This window comes from Anneissia japonica, unplaced genomic scaffold (assembly GCF_011630105.1).
Source record: "Anneissia japonica isolate Jap-2015-1 unplaced genomic scaffold, ASM1163010v1 scaffold287833_len2544123_cov190, whole genome shotgun sequence".
In the NCBI taxonomy this organism is placed as follows: domain Eukaryota; kingdom Metazoa; phylum Echinodermata; class Crinoidea; order Comatulida; family Comatulidae; genus Anneissia; species Anneissia japonica.
The window spans coordinates 905,072-929,804 of record NW_022757233.1 but is presented as its reverse complement, the minus strand read 5'-3'; the positions used below and the strand labels follow the sequence as shown (position 1 = coordinate 929,804).

Genomic DNA, 24,733 nt, shown 5'->3' with positions numbered 1-24,733 from the left:
GCTGTCGATGTTGATTTTCCATAGGCCAAAAAAAGGTTTTTTTAACTTTTAAAATAGTGGATGTGGCTCTTTCTTTCTTGTTTTTTTCTACTGCATAAAGATGAGACAGCAAACACAGCTTATCTAAAATAAGCCTTGTCCCGGCATTGACATACTTGGATACTTTGTGTATGATAATAATTGGATTTTTGTAGGCTTTTCTAGGTGTTTTACCACCAGTTTTTTTTTAAGCTATTTTATATCTTTGTGTACAATAGCACTCCTTGGCAAGTTTAGTATTTCCTTCTTGTAGTTTATTCTGTTTTGTCTTTAGTGTTCATTTCCTAATAATGGTTTGTTTGAATACTATACACTATAATTATTTCGGTTTTCCTTTAGTGAATATGTTAACTAAGGATGAAATAATTTTTTCTTCCTGCTTAACATTGCTTTGTTGAGGAAATTATTTCCTTCATGATTGTTCTTAGGATAATTATTTTTAAAATTTAACATTAAGTTCTTTTTCTGTTTTATAGTCGGCATAAGGTTAAATCACACAATTTTAAATTACATTGATGGCATTGGTCTAATTTTATCCTTATTTGCATATCACAATGGATACTTAAATTTGTTATCTTTACCTTTTATTTAATAGCTTAATTGAATAATATAGTGTGCACTGTAGAACATAATGGCTTTGTTATTGTTTCCATTAAAAAAATTAAAATTCATTCCTTTTCAAATTATTTAATGTTGGATTCAAACACTCCATGTTTTTATCGATCTGTTTTGTTGTATTATTATATTTTTAATAGTCAGTAAAGGTAAAAAATGTCATGTTAGATTGCATTGGCTTCATGTTTTCGTGTACTGCAATGAATTATTTTATATGGTTGCAGTAAGAAAACCTATTTTTAGAATATCCCTAATTTGAAAATGTTTGAATAATTGCGTTTTTCATAGTGAAACTACATTTATCCAGTCAGACAAAGTTATAGACTTAATCATGATTTAAACTTCAACTGGGTACTTACACTGACTATAATTTATACCATGCAAAATTAGTTATTTTAGTATAAAATGATACCAAATAAGTATTTTCAGTTATATTTGAAGAAAGCAGAAAGGTTGCAGCTTGGTTAGTGAGATGCCAGCCTTGCATTTATAGGTCCTTTGTTTCAAATCATAGTACACGCTCCACTCAGAAGACCTTATTTTAGTTTTAAAAAGTATAATCTAAATTCCAACCTGTGATTAGGCCCTATAAAAAATAACAAATATTATTAGTGTATCACCCTATGTAGGCTGGAAACGTGATGAGAAAGAGAGGGAGGCTTTATTTTTATTTTGATATTAACTTGCCAAATTTCATCCTTGAGTTGTTTGCTGGTGCATTGATATTCAAAGTAAAACATGATTGAGATAATACAAACAATATCTACTAACTATTTAATTTATATGAAATACATTTTTTTTTTCAAAAAGAATTTAACAATAATAATTACCAGTAGGCTGTATATTTTGTTTTTATAATAAATTACATTTATATTGAGAATATAAAAATGATTTTTTTCTGCTAATGATCATGTTGACGTGATAGAATAATGTATAAAACATTGCTCCATGTTTAGAGCTTTGCTTTGCAAACCCTCCTTCATCACCTGTATTACTTTCTACATTATAATTCCAATTCCTTCCTCTCGCTGATCAATTAATAATTCATCGGCTTGTGACCACGCAACGTGAGCAACAGACTGACCAGTGAGCCTCAGCAGGGCTTCATGGATCTGACAATATTGACATGTCACTAACATCACTTGATTTAACAATGACAGATATCAGGGCTAATGCTTACACTAATTGGATGCCATGCTAAGGAGGGATGGATGGTGGAGATATCAATTCATGTCATCTCTGATGTTGAGAGTATATTGGACGCGGAAACTAATGCGATTGGATCAGCTAGCAGAATTTAACCAATGACAATGAACTACCGATTGTTTGCCAAATTAGTCAAGATTTTATTTATATTTAATTGACAATTATATACCTTGTATTACCATGAATAATAATTTAATATTAGTTGATGCCCACCCCTTTGAATAGAATTTAGGTATTGGAAGAGGAAAAATTATACATGAACACTAGAAAAATATAGTATAGTGCGCACATACTCATACTGGCCTAGCCCCCAAAAGAGACGCCTGTAAATTCTGTACCCAATTGATTGTCTGGGTAGAGGTTGCATTTTCTACAACAGTTATTGAACACAATGTAATTAGCATAGCTTAGCTTAACCAAACTGCCATGTTTATATTGTGTGTCCACTTTAATCATGTGCTAGAGATGCCTGTCTATGCATAAAATTGTCTTTTTGTAATCTACATTTTTTGGCAGCCTGCATCCAGTTATCAATTTTTTTATGTATTATTTTAGCTATTCTATAATATTTGAATTAATTGATTTAAATACATTTAAAACTTAAATATTATAATTTTATAATCATTCTGATGTACACAAAAATGTTGTGTAGCTATATTAATCAGTAAGCAAGTTTTTGAAAAATTACAGTAGACCTAGTTGGTACCACATTTATGACTAACGATATATTTATTTCACAAGCTACCGACTAATTTTTTTTATGCATAATATAGAATTTCCACTCAATGTTTCATAAATAAGAATTATTTACAGTTACTTTGTTGGATTTTTTTTTAAATAGATTAATTTTCACAAATCTCTTTAATACAGTAACAGGATGTGCTCATAATTAATACCAAAATGATTATAAAATCCAACTGTTATAAATTATTAGTTGTAATCGCATCCGTGAACATCGATTTATGTGGAAACATGTTTAACCTAAATTTGCAATCATGATAATCACAGATTCATGACTTCTATAAGACATTGAAATAGATGGCATTAATAATCATTAATCTTAATTATCACATCTGGTATTCGCTATTGAATATGAATATTGATGACTCACTAATTGTGTATCCTAACAACTATGGACACTTTAATATTGATCTATAAAAACTTAAATCTTAGGCTTTTTTCAAGGTCTGAATTGTTTATGTGTAATTTTGCATAATATATTAAAAATAAAATTTTATTGTGCAAAACCGTTCTTAAGCTCTGTCTGTCTAGATGACAAAAACTTTTGTATGCCCATATATAGTCATGATGTACCTATATATGGTCATGATATGCCTATGTATGGTCATGATGTGATGTCATCATGACCATATTTAGGCATGTTGCATGTTTTTGTCAAATAAAATTTGATAGTCTGGACAGAGGCTTATTGTTATTTGTTAAAGTAGACTAACTTTGCTAGGCCTAGTCCTATTCCTCTTTTCCTTTTTCTGACAATTTCCACATTTGGCACATTCTCATCAAGTTTTCAAGAAAACCTGCAATGATCCTGCCATCCTGCTAATCTCAATCGGCTGATGGCTAACAAGCTAACCACTATCCACCATCACTAATTGCTCTTCTGCTGTTATGTAAATCTTCACAGCATTCGTGTCATGAGAAATGCTCTCTGGACTATTTCCTTCCGCCGCACTGCCATTCGTAATTTGCAGTTTCCCGATGTCCTTATATTAATTTTTCATTCAAAAAGTGCCTCTTGAATTTAATAAGTTCCCATAAGAATCCCTCGATTTTCATCTATTTCCATAAGTGACCCTGAATTTCCACTCTGTTTTCATAAGCGCCCCGTTTAAATAAACGCTTGTTTGAATAAGCGCCCCTCAAAAAGTGCAAAAAATATTTTAAGCGCCCGGGTGCTTATTCGCACAAGTACAGTATTTTAAAGTTTAATAAAATATAATAGAGTTTGAGATGAAAATTTAACATAATGAATATAATGATAATAGTTATGATAATTTGAATTTATCTTGAGAAATATCCCATAGATATGTTATTATTTTCATTTGGATACATGTATTGTACATGTAAGTCATTCGCATACATGTAAACGTTAATTTACTATACACTGAACAGTAGGATTTTAATAATTATGAAAATCCTATATTATATTTATAACTACATTAAAAGTGCACCATTAACTAATTTATTGTAAACTTTTAATTTTGAGTTTATGAATTTTTCTTTATCTTAATTTTTTATATTTTTCAACTTGATTTTCGTAATCCCCTATAAACCACACATTATAGTATTCCTTGATATTAGTTTTTTTTACAGAACAATGTCATAATTCATTGTACAGTGTTCTCCCGAAGCCGTCTTAGCCGTCAATTTTACCGGTAAAAATAACCAACCAACCAGTAAAAATTTTGAGTTTGTAAAATATAAAAAACTATTGATTAGGCTTAGGTAGTCCAGGCTGGCCCTCTTAATAAATTAACATCATTCCAGTCTATATCTACACTATGAATATGTGTTGTTGTGTCTTCAAGTCATTTAACCCAACTAAAAAGGGGTAACGTACCTCACATTGTGCGCATTTTTTATGGACAAATTTGCCAGTAAAAATTTTTCAGTTGGGAGAACACTGTGTAGCGTGATATATTTTTCAAATCCTCATTATGAAGCTTATAAAACTAAAGTGTTTGAAATTCTGAATTTTTTAGTATAATTGGATTTTAAGGTGCTTATGGTTTATCTCTGAAAATCAACATAGAGAAGTGAGGATATATTGAAGCTAAACAAATTTACTGACGTTATGATTGTGAAGACGACATGACTAACGCCATGGCAACGGTTTTGATGAGGTGGACATAGGCAAATACTGTACATCAGCATATTTAATGAATTAGCTTTGTATTTAACTAATCAAATTTATACTGCATTAAATATATGGATTGAAGATTTAATTTATGAAAGTATTCTCAAGATTTTCACTTGACATCTTAGAGACGAGTGTCACATGTGCTTGGAACTAAATATAGGACTCAATACAGTTTAATAGCAAGATTCGTTTGACAACTTCTATGAAGATGCTCAGGTCTGCATGTGTCTAGAACCATGAATCAATTTACTACTAAATACTCATTTGACGTCTTAAAGGAGTTTCATGTGCCTGGGACCAAATTGAACATCAGTCAAAATAGATGCAATATATTCATTTGACATCTTCTAAGAAAAGAGTGCCACTTGTGACACATAATTAAAGTAATGTAGTCCAAAACTATGTAACCTATTTAATTGGCATCTAAATTAAGTATGACATATTGAATTTATTATGATTGTTTAATGTATATTTATCAGAATACATATTAGGTTGTTGAAGCCAGGTATTCCACCTTCATCTGAGAAACAAATTTACTGTAAATATGAACTACATACTAATACCATGACTTATTAATAGGTCCATGCTAATACATCTATTTGTTTCAGTTCATTTATTTTGTTATAAGAAAAATACAATACAGTACTGAAATTTAAATTACAACACAAAGGAAACTGATACTTGCCTTTCATAACATGGTTCCAGGATAATGTTATTGGTATTTGTTTTAATTGTTGAATCTCTTTTAATTCATTTTAACATTGTTTGTATTGCAGTGTTAATGTAGGATGTGGCCCCGCAGAAGAGCGGGTACTACTAACCGGTCTACACGCTGTCTCCGATATATTTTGTGAATGCTGTAAAACTACGCTAGGCTGGAAATATGTAAGTAGAGAGTCCAAGGCCGACATTTAAATGTTGATGTAGGCAAAATCATCACGCATACACGCACACACTGCCTGTGAGTGATGCTCTCTATTTTGACAGCACTAGATGAGATCGTGTCAACTCGTGTGTAATTATTGTTAACTAATTCAATTGGACTTGAATTATCATGGATTTTTTTTTCTTTATTGACTTAAATAAATAAAATTTGATTCAAATCCTTCTACCAAACTGCACTTATTTTTTTAATATTATTGTTTATAGTTTAAACTTAATACTCTTTAAACTAAACTTAAATTGCTTGCTTTAAATAAAATATTGGCTTTCTATTGGAACTTATAAATTAATCAGATGTAAATATACTGTAAAATTACAGTATTTCTTTGTATACACCCTTAAAATGATGGTTCATTTTAAGCATGTTGGAAGTGATTTCATTGAAATTGCTTAATAAATATTAGTTGGATTGGATTTATTTGGTGTAAACACCAAGGATAGCCCATGAAAGTCTAGAAGAAGACTTCTGGTGGTGGTTGGGCAGTACACCATTAGACAATCCCTTACTCTTTTCCGAAGAGTGTACTGCGTTCTTTAACATGTACATGGGCCATAAATGCACACAGGACCAACGGCTTAAACGTCTCATCCGAAAGACGGTGCGCTGTTGTAACTTGTATTTCAGTCCTCCAGCTGAAACACAAGAAAAGGCAGCAATGGGAATTGAACCAGGGGCACAGTGGCTACCACCAGATTAGCCAACTGAGCTTAGCTGCTCTCTCTTGTTGGACTGTTTAATAGTTAATAAGCCAAGCACAGTTACTGCAGGATTTCATCAATGTTTCCAACATTGTTTTCATTGATAGATATTATGGGTCATGGGTAGAAATTATAATTATAATTACTGTACCTTGTAAAATATCAAATAATTTTGAATATGAAATATCAATTATATAACCACCCAAGCAAAATTCATCAACCACATTAGTACTAGTAGTACAAAAAGTATGCTAAAATTATGCTGTAGAAATGGCAAATTGTATGCAAACAGATACTTAAACTCCCACACACGTTACACATGTCTGCACACATTTACTCTATACATGTACACACGTTCACTTGCTGATTACATATCCTGGGATGTGAATTACCTTGTTTTTTCAAGTCTCTTAAGACAAGCAGTTTATATAAATTGACGTTGGTAGCCATCCTACAATTAGATGATGATGGTAATCGTAGATCCTTTGTTTCTTAGGATCACCTAAAGTCACCACACATAAATGATGATAATTATTATATGATTAACATGATTTTCCAACCAACTACATGTTTATGTCCAATTTGCTTCTTTTATCATTTAAATATAAATGTATGTTTCATTGTATACAGTATGTTAATTATATTTGTCCGCGTATAAAAACACAAAAAGAAATTCTGGTTATTATTTATTGTCCATGTAATACTTTAGTTCTTGCTACAGTAAGCCCTCTGATTTTGATCTCATTCTCCGATCCCTTAATTGCGTTTCATTCACAACTTAAGTTCACTTTTGAATCATTTGAAAATAGTGATTCAATACATTTTCTTGACTTAAAGTTTGACAATGGTACACACAATATTGGGATTTACCGTATGAGTACGTACACAGCCCAATATGTTCATTTCAATAGCTTTACCCCCTGGAACCACAAAATATCATTTTGTACACGCGAGCTCACAAAATATGTACTCCCGGTGATTCATTACAAAATGAACTCAAACAAATCAAACAATTTATGTCTTGGAATGGCTTCCCGTTAAGAGTTATAAATCGACTATTTGGTAAATTATCTTATGGCTTGGTAATAATGTACAGAATGTTAATGATGATGACTTGTTACATTTGCCATATCTTGGTAAACACGGTGAATCAATTCTACATAGGTGTCTAAAGAAAATCAAAAAGAAATCTTGATAAAAATGTAAAGTTTATATTACATTATGGCAGTATAAGAAAGTAAGTTATTTTATTTCAACCAAAGATCACACCTCTAAAGAATACCGAAGTTCAGTTGTATACCACTTTAAATGTCCTGGTTGCAGTAGTGAGTACATAGGCAAAACAGACAATGTTTAATTACTAGGCTCAAAGAACATTCATCTGGACCTAATAGCGTGATCTTTGACCATGTTAAATCTTGTGATGCATTTAATTACATACTTGACTTACACAATTTACCAGATATTGATGATGATTATAAACTATGTAATTCGTTAGGGTTGATTTTTCATAGCACTAGGATTATTGACAGTTCTAGTAACTGGTCACATTTATTGTTTAAAGAGGCTTTCGCTATTAGACGTTTTAACCCATTACTTAACAATGGACTGAAACCATCCAAAGAACTATCATTGTTTACCTAGTTCTCACTTCCAGTTGTTTATTTCATCACATCATTAAGCTTGCTTATTGATACTTTATTGATACTTTATACTTAATCACCAACACTTAATTCTGAATCTTATTGGCTACATTATTGACTGTTTCTCATTGGTTAATTTTCTGTAACACCTGGAATATATGTTTGTAATGTTGGAATCTATTCATTCCTGATGATCTAGTAAAAGATCGAAATATTGAATCAAAATGACTAGTCTTTCTTTATTGCGAGTATGTTTTATACTAAATTATCTTAAACTTATCAGTGGACCTACTGGTTTTTGTCCATGTAATCATGTTTTCATTTTATTATGACAGTCGCAACAGGGTCGATGTTTTTGAATAAATTTTGAGCTTATAACATGAGGTCAAAAAAAATGTTTTCCATGCATAGTGACTTTTGGAATTCAGGGGGTTTTTTTTACAAACTGCTATTTATTAATGTTGAAAGCTTACATGGAAGTGGTGGCTTACATCATCTTTTTGGAATGTCTACATTCAACGTTGTAAGAATGTGTGCCACAACCAGCCAATGCAACAGGTTTCGAATGGGAAAATCTAGATTTTGATTTGACCCTACAGTACACTTAAGTTAGTTTAGATTTTTTAAATTACGGTAGTGCTATATCTCCATCCAGAAATTTAAAGTGGACACTGATTACCAGTTTATAAACCTGATCCATTGATCTGTATAATTATTTAATAATAATGTGAAGTATATTTTAGAGTAAAATTTATAGAATAATTTTTTCCTTTGACTAAAGCTGCAATCCCACAGGACTATTTTCTGAAGTAGCTGACACGCCAGTTAGTTTACCTGTAATAAGTTCAGTGTGAACAACCCAGGAAACTTACCTCTCAGGTAACTTACCCGACCCATACGGTTAGTTTAACCGACTCTCGTAAGTCCAGTGCAAACAGCACAAATCGGTTTAACTCCCTGAGTCACTGAAGTTAATACCATTACCGCTCTATTGGGTGTTCATGACTAGGTTAGTTTTACTATAAGCCATGGTAAAACGAACCGCATCAATTTTTCCAAGTGCAAACAATGGTAAGATTTACCTATTGAAATGTTAGCCACAGTCTTGGTAAAATTTTCCTTTTTTTAAAACCAGTTTTACTGTGGCTTTAATATCATTAGTAATACACAACATACTCAGCAGACTGTGTTCTTCCTTGCTATTTTTTCATTGGTCTTGCTTGTGAAATTAGAGAGATGATGAAAATATATTGAAAATATCCAAAAGCCTACTTTACTTCGTTTGTTTACCTTACATTACAACTCAAGTTTCATCTTCAACACACCATTCCACCACAATCAAAAGAAAAACAAATCATGATGACTTTAAGGTGAACTCTTGTGTCCATGCCAACCAAGGATTAGAACATAATGTTGTATGTGATGGTGTTAATGTTATAAATTTATTGCTTAGCCAATCAAGGTTTGGAACAGTAATGTTGTTGGTGATATTCTTAATGTTATAAATTGCTCAGCCAACCAAGATTTAGAACATGAATGTTGTATGTGATATTGTTAATGTTACAAATTGCTCTGCCAACCAAGGCTTAGAACATTAATGTTGTGGGTGATTGTTTTAATGTTATAACTAGTCCATAGTGTTTACATTGGCACCAAAACCGTGTTTTAAACACCCACCATGCTGACAACAGATGTACAACTTCATTTAGGTATGTTGTTTGACAAACATGCTAGTGACTTTAAACCTATATTTAATTTTTCTTGAATCTACAGGTCTTCTAAAAATTGCGTTTATACAACCATCCTGCCAGCATTTGTTTTGATTATTTTTGACAATATGTGTTTAGTATTGTTTTTTTGTTTTTTTAGTTATCTATCCGAATAAACTTTCCTCATTACTTGGTAGTATCATACTGAAGTGGGTAATTATCAAGAGGAAGGAAAATGTGTTTAGACTGGAAAATGAAAGTACATATTACAGTAGTAGGCTAGTGAGGCTACACTCAGAGAGAGCTAGAGGTAGACCTAGCCTATGCATTACAGCAAATCCTTGATTGTATCAGAATAATTTCTTCAACCTTATGACTATAAGACAGAGAAATAAATCATCCTGAACATTGAAATATTCCCCATTAAATTGACCAAATTTACACTTTTAACAGTGTTGAATTAACTTGATTGTAGATTTTGTATTTATTTACGAAAAGTTTGGCTTACAACAGTACAATATCAGAGTACTATAGAAATTAATCACTGTGCCTTGTCCTAGAATGTTTAGCCATCTTCAAAATATGACCTACTTAATGGAATATTGACACTAAGTAATAATCCTGTAGATTTACATAATCAAAACCTTTAATCATTTTAATTTACTGCATAAGACATGTTCTCTTCTGACTAGATAATTTCATCAAATGCAATCTTCAATTCAATTTTCTAAAATTAAACCTCATTTTGTCAACTATAAAATACACAATTATTCATGTTGTATGTATACAATTTTGAAGTAGGACTTCATCATAATCATGTCCTGATCTCCTCATTCTGATTACTAGAACTATGAAGCTTTGTAAGACATACAGTATATCTAGTTGATCATATATGGGCATGATAAAGTCATATCATACCGATATATGGCCAGATCACATGTACAGTATTTACATATACTGTAACTTGATAGTGTACGACAGTAGACAGATACTGTACATGTTTGTGTGATTATGCACTTAAATATGTAGCGCTTTACACCAAAGTACTTAAAGCATGGCCTATTGTACAATATTATATTATAACATAATAATTGGATGCCTGTTTAATTATTCATTCCTCCCAAGGTCATTACTTTTTATAAAAATAAATGCTGACAATTAATCATTTGTATTCATTATTTATGTATTTTCAGGAACATGCGTTTGAGAACAGCCAAAAATACAAAGAAGGCAAATATATTATAGAACTGGCTCATATGATAAAAGACAACGGTTGGGAGTGCGATTGAGGTTATAATTACTACAGTCTGACCAAATTCAAACCATTTTCATCCAAGTCTGCAGCAATTGGTCAACCTGTATTTTGTATTAGGACAAGGTATTAATCAGTATTTAAGATCATCATCATCATCTTCGGGTGCAACGCTGGTTGGGAATCAGAGAAATATATAACATAAATAAAGATTTATTATCTGAATTGATAGATGAGTCTCACAAAATATATATATATTTCTTTTATTTTTGTTTCATATTAAGTGGGAAAATAAGAGTTTTTAGGGGGAAAGGCAAATTGGAGAGGATGGGAAAAATTGTTTTTTAGTGAAAATGTTGTGAAGTTTATTGCGTAAAGATTTTTTTGAGCATTGCCAGCTAAATATTCTGTTTTTCATTCTGTATAATTGCAGTAATATTCTGAAGCACCTATGGAATGCAGTAATAACAGTGTTTGTTTTCTAAAGTGAAATGTAGAGACCTATATCAAACCAGCTTATTGTAATTTGTTTATGATATGAACAATTTTCTCATATCCGATTGAGAACAAAAATTCTGTTTACAAACAAATCCAGACATGTTGACAATTTCAAACATAAACTGTAAAAAACAAATATGACGGCATTAAGCATATTTCTCCATCTTCCAAAATAACCAAAAAAATATCAAAGCCTTTAAATTTATTTTCAAAAGCCAGGCAATTAACTAATATGGTCTAAATAATATATAGGGATTTGTCTTTATGTAGCTTTTTAAAAATACCGATAATTTTGTTTTTCAAGTTATCTCGGTCTTGCACTGCCAAGCCTACCACCAAATTGACACTATTAATATTAGAGTTACTAGACCTACTAGGCTTGCTCAGACAAACATAACTCAACTTCAAACTGTCAGTTCTGGAGAGCATGAAAAATGCATGACGGATTCTGTCAATATATGAACAATGCATTTTAAGCTATATACGCCTGATTATAAGCAACCCAATTACATCACCCATTCATATCCGGTGCTTTACAATAGAATGATGGGCTGAACCAAACCTATACACAAGGTTAATAATAACAGGATTATCAATATTTCAGTAAACAATAAATTCTGTGTGGACTTGCTTACAAAAAGAAATTTTAAAAATTAATTTTTTTTTTTTACAAAAAATATAATTAATATAAAAATGCTCAAAATATAGCTTATCTGTGTTGGTGTATGAATGTAACAAAAGTTTAAACTTTTGATTACAACACAAAATAATATCCTACCGTGAAATTTTGACAATACAATATAAAAAATAAATTATGTTTCCCATTGATATCCATTTTTCACATTTTGCCATGGAATTACAAGAAATAACCAAAAAAATATCATAGCTTTTAAATTTATTATCAAAAATCCACGCAATTAACTAATACGCCTAAATAATACATAGTAAATAAATATTCTATTTGTTTTTATGCATCTTAAATAAAATATAAAAACACTGTTAAATACTGATTATTAATTTTGTTATATTTTTATGCATAAGTGCTTTCAAATTTTCTGTGAAAGTCCAAATATATTTTTAAGAAAAATCACTGTACCATACTTGTTGTTAGTTTTTTTTTTATTGGGGGTAAAAGTGGGCTAGATAGTGCCCCCCCCCCCTCCCTTATTGATAGTACATTCACTACACATACATATATTAATAATTTATAATTAGTATACATATAAATAATAACATTTAGTGCAATTTTTGTATCTTATCTTACAAGGTGGAATAATATTCCTTTTGAAATACTTTGACTTTTTGGATTGTTTTTTGGAAGTAAACAAGTAAAATTACTTAATGATTATTTAAAGAAATCCTGTAAATGTATGCCTAAAAAATTCAGTGAAAAAAAATCATTTTTTCTTTTTTGGCAAAGAAAAGCAAAAAAAAAAAAGAACATTTTCACTACCATATTTGATTAAAATATTTATTTCAGACTTTTTAAGAGAGATTCTAATTTCATGACATGACTTGTCATGTCTTCTTACTAACCCTAGGTCACATGAATAATACTGCAATTAATTTGTTGTCATATTTATATTTTCTGGTTGGCCAATAAGGAGCCATCTACTGCTTTATGCATATTACCCATTCAGCTCAATGCTCAATTTTTTCTGTGTGTTCAAAGGTCATTTCTAGTTCCTAAGCAACAGTTCTAGTAGTAAGGTTGCCACGATTTATGGTGCCCAAAATTAAGAATTAAAATGGCGGCGTAACTTCTGCTCATTCCTAAATTTGGTCGCCTGCAATACTTGTAAATGGTTTACCGTGCTATAATTTAAATTTGAATTTTGATTTGGTTTTATATGATTCTGATCCTTTTAAACAAATTGATAATTAGCTTTTTATTGGGAGTTAATTAAAAAAATGCTATGGTGTTTTTTTATGACTGGTTTAATTGCCTTATACTCTTGAAATTACCATATAGATGCAAATCAGTAGCTCATTAATATTCATTAAGATGCCTCAACAATATGCATTGATGATGGAAATAATTATTTGAGTTACAAGAAATAATTTTTTTTTTACCAGTCTATTAATCAGCATGAAAATGAATGGTACACATTTTCATTGTAAATCACAAGAATGCTATAACATGTATGGAAAGGTCATCTGTTTCTATATAATATATAGTTTCCTTATTTTTATGGTCATTTGCACAAATTATTTGCATTCATCTTCAGAACTTGATGACTTTCTTACAAAAAATTGTAAGAGAAAAATGTGTAAAATATAGATTTATATTGTCCAACAAATCATTTAGTCATAATTGTTTGATAATAAATATAGATAATTTGGGAAAGAAATATCAGTTGATAAGTTGGGATATGGTCTTAAAAATGTGTTGGTGGAATACATGCTATTACAATGCTTTGTATGTATACAATATTTGGAAGAACATGCAAATGTGTGTGCACATATTCTACACACTGTACAGTAAAATGCACAACTAAGGGCTTACAATGAATACATGGTGAATCTATAGTGTGTGCATTACATAGATGCATGTCATGCATGTAAGCCATTGGATAACATGATGTACGTGTGCCATGCATGTATGTCCTTATATACGTGTAATATTGAAGATCACAATGTGTATGCAATTTCCAATATATTTGTGTTTATATTCTACAAGTAGAGCATACATACTTGATAATCAGTGATGTATTACACCTATGGGATTACCCCGGCCAAAGCCAGGGCCCTGAACAATAAGGGGTCCTTATTATATTGTTAAGCATTTACAGTATTGCCCTTAGTGCAGAATGTTTAAAAAAAACAATCAAAATTGGGGGAATTTAGCCTATAGCCCAATATGGTCCTACACAATCCCAGGTAGTAGGGCCTAAAGAGATTCCTATGTATAGAATAGAGGCCATGTGTATTGATAGGCACGTGTCTACATATAGCTGATGTATATTTTTTCAGAACATGCTTATATAATACCATTAATAACAGGTTTACATAACTAATAGTATGTGTTTTGTTTACACAGTCATCAATAACATGCATATAAAAGTATACATTTGTCTTATAACAATACGTACTACTTACTGGTATGTTTATTCTTCAATGAAGACCTGTAGCGATTTCACTAACAGCCCTGTTGAAATTACAAGATTTTTTGGCACTGTATTGAAATTTGATGAAATCCAGTTTTCAAAGCTTACAAGGAAGAATGTAGTTTGAGTAACATGTGAATAAGAAGGCTAATCTGGTTAGTTAAGACATGTTAACTTTGTTAACAGTTGACAGCCTGGTTAAAAAAGTGTTAACTTGGTTAATAAGATTAAAACTTGATTGATAATGGAAATCCTGTTGAGTAGGTTCATGGAGATTCCTCCATGGTAGGATTGAGTAATGGAAACAAAGCAATTGCTATGAAATTTAAAGCTTTAGGTATGTAGAATTTGTCTAAATTATGAAATTTTAGCTTTAAATATTCAGAAATATAAGAAGATGTGTTAGAATACAAGTAAGAGAATGTTACTTGAGATGTTCACATTTCTGAAATTGAGTTCTAGAACAAAGTAAATCTGGGGTTTAATATTTGAGAATTGGGCTGAAGAGGATGGTATAGTATGAATCCCCTGAACAATGTTTGAAATAATTGTTGTATGTGGTTGGCATAATAATGTCCATGGGGGATAAAAATGTTCCAGCTTCGTATTAAATTTATTGAACAGAAAATGCTTGCCCAACCAGATTTGTCGCTGGATTTACGAATGTGATGAATGTTGGATTTCCATGTGGTCCGTGTTTGATTTTCCTGCGCGATCATTGTTGGATTTCAATACGCATTGTGTGTAAGATTTGCGTGTACGAATAACGTTTATTTCACAAAGTTACCATAATACTTGCAACCGTGACATTAGCTAAACAAGAAACAAAAAGTGCCTATTAAAATTTTGTTGCAATTTTGGAAGTCCAGCTAAAAAGTAAGAAATACGATTTGAGGATAATTGCGATGATGAACAAAGTGAATGTGCAAAATTTCGTATTTCATCAGAAGCAGTGTAAACTTTTATTTTAATCTGACATTTTGATAGAAATAATTATGTGTTTGAAACGAAACAATAAGTGAATACTGGTACTGAGACTGGTGTGCTGTTAAAGGGGCTGGAGAAAACGCTGGACGTTTAATTCAGAAACAGAAACTGAAAAAAAAAAGGGTGAAAGTTACGATTGATGCTTTGTAAATGCTCAGCGGTATACTGTATTTAAAGGACTGAGCAAGAATTTATGAAATATTTCTTGTTTCAGTGGAGAAATAGATTGTTGAATCATTCAGAGGATTGGAAAAAGGATTTCGCTCAAAAGAAGATGGGAAAAAAAGAAAGTGCAATGAAACGGATATGAACACAAATGGATATTTATTATAATGGAGATGAAAAGCTGTTCATATGAAGAGTGATCTATAGCCTCAACTTAAATTTTCTTGTATTTAACATTTCTTTTATTAGTTTGATTTTGAACTGTGTAGTTAGTACTATTTATTGTGCATTTTGTTTGCTTTTCTTAAATTCACAAGTTATTTATAGATGATTTTTATGTTTTGAAAATCTGTCGGTACATTTGTAGTATAATGATGTATTATTTTGAACCTAGTTTAAAAAAAAATGTTCATAAAATTATTTGTAAGCAGATAGGCAATGCAAAACTGGCATAGGCTATGCTGGTGATTGTTTAACAAATTTGTTAAAATCATTCAGAGTAATGATATATTTCCATATTGACTTTCTGCTACCATAGTTTTGTGTTATCAAACAAAATGGGACCACTACTGTAGAAATTATATTTTGTATTTGACAAGAATATGTTCAGAATATTTGTAAGATATACAATAAATATCCATATGAACATTGAATATGAATATTCATATATGAATTAACATGAATATTCATATAGAATGGAATATTAAATATGGATATTCATGAGATATTGACAGCAAAATTGAGATATTTATTTAGGATTGATGAGAAAATAATTAAAAAAATTGAAAATCAGATCGCGACTGAAGACGGTTATTGAATTCCCCAACTAGGCCTATTACCATTGTGCAAAGTACAGTACCTGTCTCTTATACACATCTAGATGTGTATAAGAGACAGTACATATACACACTTTTCTTACCATATATACATATATATACATACATATATATGTACATATACATGTACATATATATGTATATATATGTATATATATATATATATGTACATAATATATACAGATATGACATTTCTGACAGAAAATAGTGGATATGGTGTTGAATACTAATATTCATATGGATTTAGCAATAACAAAAATATGAATATTCATATAGTAATAAAGGTTTGAAATATAGCCAAGGCTAAAATATAGATATTAATTTGCATTGAGCATTTTTATATGTTTATATGAATATTCATGTATTACTGTATGAATATTTTGTAGTCAGCTATCATGCATATTAATTCATTTTTGGAAGTGATCATATTTTTAAGACAACCTTGATAGAATTATGTTGCGCTTTTGTGGAATTATTTTTCTCACATTGATCTCCAAAATTTGGTAGTTTTGATGAGGTAAGCTATTGGATTGATTGTGACAGTGATTAACGTTATACTGTAAGATGAATCGGGTAGATATCTGCTTGGTGAAAACAATGGCAAACTGAATTGTCAAAAATATTACTGTAAACATTTATTCAAGTTGGTGCACGCAGTGTGACAAATTAAAAAATAAATAAATGCAGGAACAAAATCACTTGTTTTTTTCTGTGAGGTTTTTTGAATCACCAATCGTAATATGTAATGAGAGAGAATAATGAAAGATATCAGTACTCAGATGAGAACATAGCTAATACTGTACTCTGTAAGCCAAATTTCACAATGGGAAATACAAAATCAGTTTTCTCAAGGATTCGTTTTAAATTCTCACACAGCACCAACGATGGAGTATACTTGTGCAATTTTTTTCAGTATTAGGCCTAAGCATATTTTACCGCTATTTTCTTGCGGTGATAAATGAGAATAGCACCATGACCATGTTACAAACATCTATGCAAGATGATTATGTTTTATTGCACTTTTCTAAAATAAGGCACCCCAATAACACAAGAATTTTTTTAATGGGGGGGGGGGGAATTTTCATAATAGGTAAGTGAGTAGCACTTATTTCAATACATAACATTGCTATGTATTTAAATTTTTTTAAATTTAGAGGCAAAACAGGGTGGGGTGTATGTTCCCCTACTGGATCCGCATCTGACCCCAGCCTTTCTTCAAAAACTGTACAATTCTATCAAAAATTTGGTAATGTTTCCATTTTAGAGACAGTGGCGTATCCAAGGGGGGGGGGGCGACGAAAGCTTGCGTCCCCCCCCCCCAATTCGAATCCTTTGAAGCAAAAAAATTTAGGCTAGGTTTATGCTTATGCTGTCACGGTTAACCGAAAATAAATTCCACGCCCCCTCATATTTTGGTGGCGCTCCCCCCACCAGGGCTCCCTCCCCCATTTTAATACTGCTAGATACGCCACTGTATAGAGAGCAGCGTGTCTGTGGAGGCGTGAAGGATGCATCTTCCCTCGACAAAGTTTGCATCGTTTCCCCTTCCCTCAGCCCTCTACTGAAAATTTGCTGAGCGAAAAATAAGCAAGTGGGACAGAGCAAATACCACTCATTCTCCAAGCTACAGGCCTCCTCATTTCTTAACACTTAGCCCACCCCATGACAACGCATGGATGCACCACTGGCTGGGACTAAAATGTACAGGTCGATCGTTTACTTATGTCTGTAATAAATGTTTATGAAAGAGCATGATAGATCATGACATGTTTGTTATTGAACCTCCATGTTTATTGGTGGAATTATGGAGAAGGCAATAACATGAATCACGATCATGACTATAGATCGTAGCTCACTTTCACGAATCAAACTGGAAATCTGATCAGACTAAAATGTCGCTTGATCCGTGTTGGTTACAATATGAACGTGACTTCATGCAGTTACTTTGCAAACCAGATCGCGACTGAAGACGGTTATTGAATTCCCCAACTAGGCCTATTACCATTGTGCAAAGTACAGTACCACTGTGACGTGCTAAATGTGGTCAGACCAAATCATCATAATTTGTATTAAAAATGCAATTGAAAACTATATAGGAGGCCTAAAGACTTCTGTAAAAAGGAGGTCGGGTTACATGTTGTGGACTTAATTAACTAGGGCCTATACGGTTACCCTGCAAAATGTTATTTATTGTAATTTGGGTCTAAGGTTCTGCTGGAATACCGTAGTAGATAAGTATCGGAGTCTCTATGACGTGCACATTAGGGTATTTAGCGTTATATATGTTATATGTAAGTGAAAGACAGCGCACTACCTGATACACAAAGAAGAAAGCAACAGTAGAAAAACCAAAGACCCAGTGGTCTCCGTGGTTACGCACACATGCATGGATAAATTACTTTTTATATACTGTAATTTTGTTTGTGAAATGGCTTGGTTGGATCTTTGCATGAATAAACATGCATGAACAGTACAGCGTAGAATTGTTTGTAGCTAGCGCCCTAAATCACGTCTGTTCGGTACATGTCGATTTATGTGATAATGTAATAAATTTGTAATGATTAGTTCATGCGGGGAGGTAAAGCGGTAACGTGCGCAACAAGCAGGATTGTCAACCATGTGTCAACTAGCTCTCGATCATCTGCTTAGGCCTATCTATATTTAGAAATCAGGTGATTTAAGGTCGCGAATGGGGATGCTTTTTTGAAAATGTAGGCCCTGTAAAGCACTACAAGATATTTTAAATTGTGAAATTATGATTGGATGGTGTGAAACTTGTTTGCGCTAAATAGTTTCCGCATTTATTGCTTATAACAGCACGGAGCATCACCGAACAAGTAGGCTATGTTCATCGGCATGGAAGTCATTTGACATTTTCCAGCTGTTGCAGATAATGTGAATAGAATAGCATTGATATCAGAAGGACGAATAAGAACAAAATCAATGTATACGTGATAGGTGGCACTTGTGACGTCATTGTATTGCGTATTGATTCTAATGAATACGTACGTGCGCTGCATGGGTGGGTGCGTACGTATCCATGCGCGCCGCCGCAATCAATCAAAGGACGAACTGCAAGTCTAAGCTAGGTTCTTTAATAATTTTTCAGAAGTAATTAATCAATTAATGTTAATTATTTAATTATTTTTTTCATTGAACAGAACATGCTTGTTAATGTAATTTAATAAGGACTTGAATTTTGTGGAAAGTGTTCATTTTCATGTTAGGTCTAATCCAATATTACTTTTAAAGCATAAACTTTTGCAAGCTTAGTCGTATATTTGAGTTTTGCTTCTCATAGGAGCTACGTAGCTCAAGTAGGCCTATACTTGACTGATGTAAATTCATTCAGATGTACACAGTCGTTTTAATACTAGTATCTTTCTCCTTGGGTCGTGTTTTTTAGTTGTCGGTTTATTGAAATATCATAGAATGTAACGATGGTGACTGACGTCACCTCTATGAATTAATCAATTATGCGTTCTCTTTACTACGCATTAATACAACCCTATAGACGTTTAGTAGATAGGTCTTTTCCCTTGTTATAAGAACGTAATTTAATGTAATATTATGATTCAATAATATTATACATTAATTGTATATTTTGCATGTTGAATATAAATCTGTCACCACTACAAAAAGCGACACAAGGCCAACGAACAACTTAATATTTTATAAAGTAAACAATATGGTATAAATAATTAGTAAAGATAGGCCTAATATGAAAAATCAGGGATCCAAAATTGTGGGGATGTGTAAAAATGGATCTACTGGTGTATGGGGGTCACCTAGAATCCTTGGCGGGGTCAAGGGGTAAACCGGTCTGTTTGTATTTTAGAAGTTCCAGCCGTTACAATCAATTTCAGCCTTGTAACTTGAAATATCTAAACTAAAAAAAACAATTTATATTGAGTTGGAGGGTGCGTATGCAAACACATTGCACCCCCGCCTCCTCCAGGGATGCAAGAACTTTATGAATATGGCCCCTCTACATTGACGGATATGGCGTTTTTCTCCGGCCCACATCGCCTATGGCTTGGGTAATACTTGGCCTATGGTTATGGACGACGACGACGAACTGCAGAGGGCGCTATACAGAGGTACCAAACGTGTGCTAATAATAATACTGTATACAGGTAGTACTTAGTATATCCATGGAGGTATAAAAATATTTTATACCTCCATGGTATATCCCTGGTATATCGTAGGAGGAGCAATACAATAAACGCCGTGAAATGTTAATTGTAATTTGGAAAGTATAGTAGGTGTACGTTTTGACATGAGGCTATTATATCGATAATAAAATAATATTGGTGTCACGTTAGTGGTACAAATAATAACGATAGAACATTATTATTATTATTATTATTATTATTATTATTATTATTATTATTATTATTATTATTACAAGAAAGAAAATGTTTTAATGCACAAAAAAAGAAATATTCAGGAATAGCCTAGTAATTAAATATAACTAACAAGCTAAATGTTTTGTAAAGCCATGTAAATAAAAATTCAACCATCAGAGTATTTCGCATATTGCGAATTACCAATATAGTTGACGCAAATTGTCTTGATTTGATGTAAAATGGCGCTATGTTACATTTAGAAAAATATCCCCATGCAAAAAATGGAAGAGCCAAGCAATGTTTTGCAAAGCCTGGCGGCTTTGCAAAGTGTGGTGGAGTCCAACCTCGCTGGTGGTCTGAGCAAGTTTTCTATCACAGGTGGGTACGTTAGTTTTGTTCACTTTTTCTTGGTAGGTAGGGGTAGGTCGTAGCTCAGGTAGGCCAGGACTAGCGTAGGGCTATGCCAAGGTAGGATTTATTAAATCATTTGCTAATTAGAAATGCGATAGTAAGGTCCTAGAGGCTAGGATTTGTGGTACCGGGGGAGGAACAGGTTGTAGGCCCTCAACTAACTAGGTAATCTTAGGCCACGAGTCCTAGCCAACTTCCACCCAGTTAGTGAGAGGCCTACATACAGTAGAACTGTTATGGACACGCCCCCTCTGCTACTGTAGCCTAGTATTGCTTGCCCAGAACATCTTTACCCTGCCCTGCCTGAACTGTTTAGTTGGTGCATTGAATTTGTACGTAGGCCTAGGCCTACACCAGCTTTATGTCCTTTTTAATTAAGTCACAGAGTATTATGGTTTTCTGGCTCCCTCCTGCTCCTATTATTAAACAAAATCGACCGCCAACAACTAAATGTGAAATGTCCAAGCGCACAGTCTATTTTTAAAAATTATTAATGCCATACACTTCTTCCATACAAATACACAAATAATGTTCTAAGATGGCTTTGCCATCAATGGTAATGTTTTATTTAATTGTGATTAGGTTACATTAACGTAGGCCTAGTAGTTTATATAGTTTGATAATTATTATTATATTTACTGTAAAGTTCATCTTTCAGTTACTTTTTCAACTTGAATGAAAAGATGATGAAGGTGAAAAGCTCCACCAGGTTGTCATGAGGGTGCTACTGTTGTCCCCACTTCTCCTACAGACGGGCAATAACACCTCCTCACACAGAATAAAGTAAATCAATATGTTTCAAGTAAAGAAATGTGTATTATATGTTATAAAGTTATATGTCATAAATTAGGCCTACTGTATAATAATATTTTTTTTTTTAAATTTTCATATAACACAGCTCTTTTTGTGCTTCACTATGGGAACAAATGCCTACAGTCTTTTAGTTTTATTTTAAGAAAAAAAATCTATCTGGTGTATTGTCATGGAGTGATTAATTAAATATAATTTTCTTTTTTTATTTTGTGATAGGAATTATCTGATTGCTAGTGGATATGAAGTTGATCTTCAAGATTGTTATCAATTTGAAAGTTCATCCAAGTTTAACGAACACCTCAAAACCTCCGAGCCAGACTGTATTCTGGCCGTACATGCATACCGCAGCGGTGCATTGCTACAGGGTTTGTCATTTCTCCTTATTTTGGGTTTGCTTGAAAATCGTTGTCATCGTCATCATTGTCATCGTCGTATTTAGCATCATCAACTTCGTTTTTATCACCACCATCCTCATAACTATACTAAATATCTTTATCATCATCATCTATTTGGTGACAGTGGAGTCGCATTCTTGTCTTATATCTTTATTGTTCTTAGCTTTAGTTTTTGGTTTGTTTTTTTTGTATTAGAATGCACTCTACCCTTTGCACTTGTGTTTGGAGGCACAGATTTGAATGAGCATTTCAAAATTGAAAGCAAGATGAGAGTTATGACAAGTGTAGTTCACAAAGCCAAGTAAGTCCTTCAAAGCGAGTGTACTGGTAATTTCAAATAATATGGATTATATTTGTGATTGATGACTCATTAAATGATGCATTGTGCACTAAGATTTTTCAGTCGTGGAGACAAAATGAAAAGGTGTCCGACTGAGTCTGACAGTTTCTGATGGAGACCAGTAAGGTTTAGGGGCAAGGTCCTGGTGGGTACTGGGTAATTTTAGGCCACTTTGTGCTGCTCTGATATGTTTTATTTAGCACGTATTTATATTATTGTTTCCCTTGTTTTGGTTCAACTATTTATGGCCAATGTAGGCTTGGCTAGATCAACAAGGGTTTTATCCTCCTGCCCTTGCTGATGCTCGATGGTGGCTCCAGAAGTTTCCTGGCTAGTGGTCCGATAAGTCCGACAGAAGGGTCTGATCCAAGTGGCTGGTGAAGCCTTGGTCGACGGCCTGGAATAAAAACTCCCTTGTAGCGTTCATGGGCAGAGTTTTTATGGTTTAGTATATTGCAAAATGTGCTTTTAGACCACAATATTAGGGATTGGCAGTCAAAATAACGTTGTTTGGATATGAAAATTATTATTTTTGAACCGACGTCGTCGTTGGACGACAGGAGGTCCAGGCTGATGGGGGAAAAATTCCCCCTGCTTCCGCCGGCGCCAACACTGCTGATGCTGTCGTTGTGATGTGCTCAGTATTGGATCTGTTACAGTTAATAATAATTATTTGTATTTCCTGTGTTTAATAGGTATATGGTTACTTTCAGTAAGCCATTGTACAATCAGGCAAAACATCTTTGGGTGAGTGATGAGCATTTTTTTTTATTTCATTTCATTTATTTGGTCCAAAGAACATTAAAACTGACAAACACAAAATATGAGAGAGAGGAAAAAACAACATTCAATTGGACGGACGGGATTGCCAAAAAGTGAACTGAATCACTGTCTAGTGGCTCTCCGATACCAATGAGAACATAAACTAAATTAGCATAAAAGTATGAAAGATAGGAGAATAACACAAAACTTGCAGCATCCTTGTGCTGAATTGCCAAGTAAAAATATCATAAAAAGATATTTGTACAAAGTCATCGTGAAATTAGTCAAAAGTTAATAAGATAAAAACATTAACAATAGAAAAAGTACAAAGAAATGAAACGAAAGACTGAAAAAAGGGGTAGATCAAAAAGAAAGTACAAGGTATAGTAATGAAAGGAAAGAAAGAAGTAGAGAATAAAATAAAGGAAAGAGAGAAAAATTTAGAAAGTAAGGATATTAGATAATTAGATTTTGTTGCAATTTTATTTATAAATTTGCAGTTACAACAATATTTAATAATTTTTGACTTTGTAATTTGTAAAATTTAGCATCACTGTTTTGCTTTTCCATCAAATATTAAAATAGTAAATACTTTTTCTTATCGTCAGAGTCACTGGACCTAGGAATAGCACACTAGATAGATGGCGAATTATAAGTGCTGTTTTATTATTGTTATTATTATTAACTTCCAAAATATTTGATTTATTCTGAAGCCAGGCAAATTGTTATGCCCAAGTGTTTAAACTTCTAAATGAATCAGAAACTAGATATATTTAGATAAATTAAATATAGTTTCCCAGTTCACTGGATATGACTGTGAATACATCTTGGTTTCTTTGAGAATTTGAATACTGCCCTCTGGTGGTCATAAACTACAAGCTAACATTTGTTTATGTTTTTTATTCATGTTTCTCTTAAAAAAATAAAATAATAGAAAATAACAAAAAGATGAAAGATCTGTATTACAAAATATTGAATATCACAAACAGTTGTATTAATCATGAACAGTATATCATTATATTTTAGCCCGATGTCAGTTCTCAACTGGTTTTACAACCTCAGGGTAAGTTATACTATTTTATAT

The 24,733-nt window shown here is 32.4% G+C and overlaps 2 protein-coding genes across 10 annotated transcripts in view; both read left to right on the top strand.

The window, feature by feature from the left end:
- LOC117124501 (protein yippee-like 2) overlaps positions 1–15,699 on the top strand; it is a 33,677-nt gene extending 17,978 nt beyond the window's left edge. For both annotated transcript variants that reach the window (XM_033270726.1, XM_033270727.1), the window contains exons 4-5: positions 5,518–5,626; positions 10,928–15,699. In XM_033270726.1, coding sequence (XP_033126617.1) covers positions 5,518–5,626; positions 10,928–11,023 — 205 coding nt within the window. In that variant the 3' untranslated portion in view covers positions 11,024–15,699. The remainder of the gene's footprint in view (positions 1–5,517; positions 5,627–10,927) is intronic.
- A 4,476-nt stretch (positions 15,700–20,175) lies between these two features.
- The window catches only part of LOC117124567 (glycosyltransferase 1 domain-containing protein 1-like), a 19,008-nt gene continuing 14,450 nt past the window's right edge, over positions 20,176–24,733 (top strand). Inside the window, exons 1-6 of one of the 8 annotated variants that reach the window (XM_033270839.1) lie at positions 20,176–20,679; positions 21,189–21,306; positions 22,369–22,517; positions 22,743–22,848; positions 23,583–23,634; positions 24,676–24,712. In XM_033270839.1, coding sequence (XP_033126730.1) covers positions 20,634–20,679; positions 21,189–21,306; positions 22,369–22,517; positions 22,743–22,848; positions 23,583–23,634; positions 24,676–24,712 — 508 coding nt within the window. In that variant the 5' untranslated portion in view covers positions 20,176–20,633. The other 7 variants (XM_033270842.1, XM_033270844.1, XM_033270845.1 and 4 more) reach the window with 7 other exon arrangements.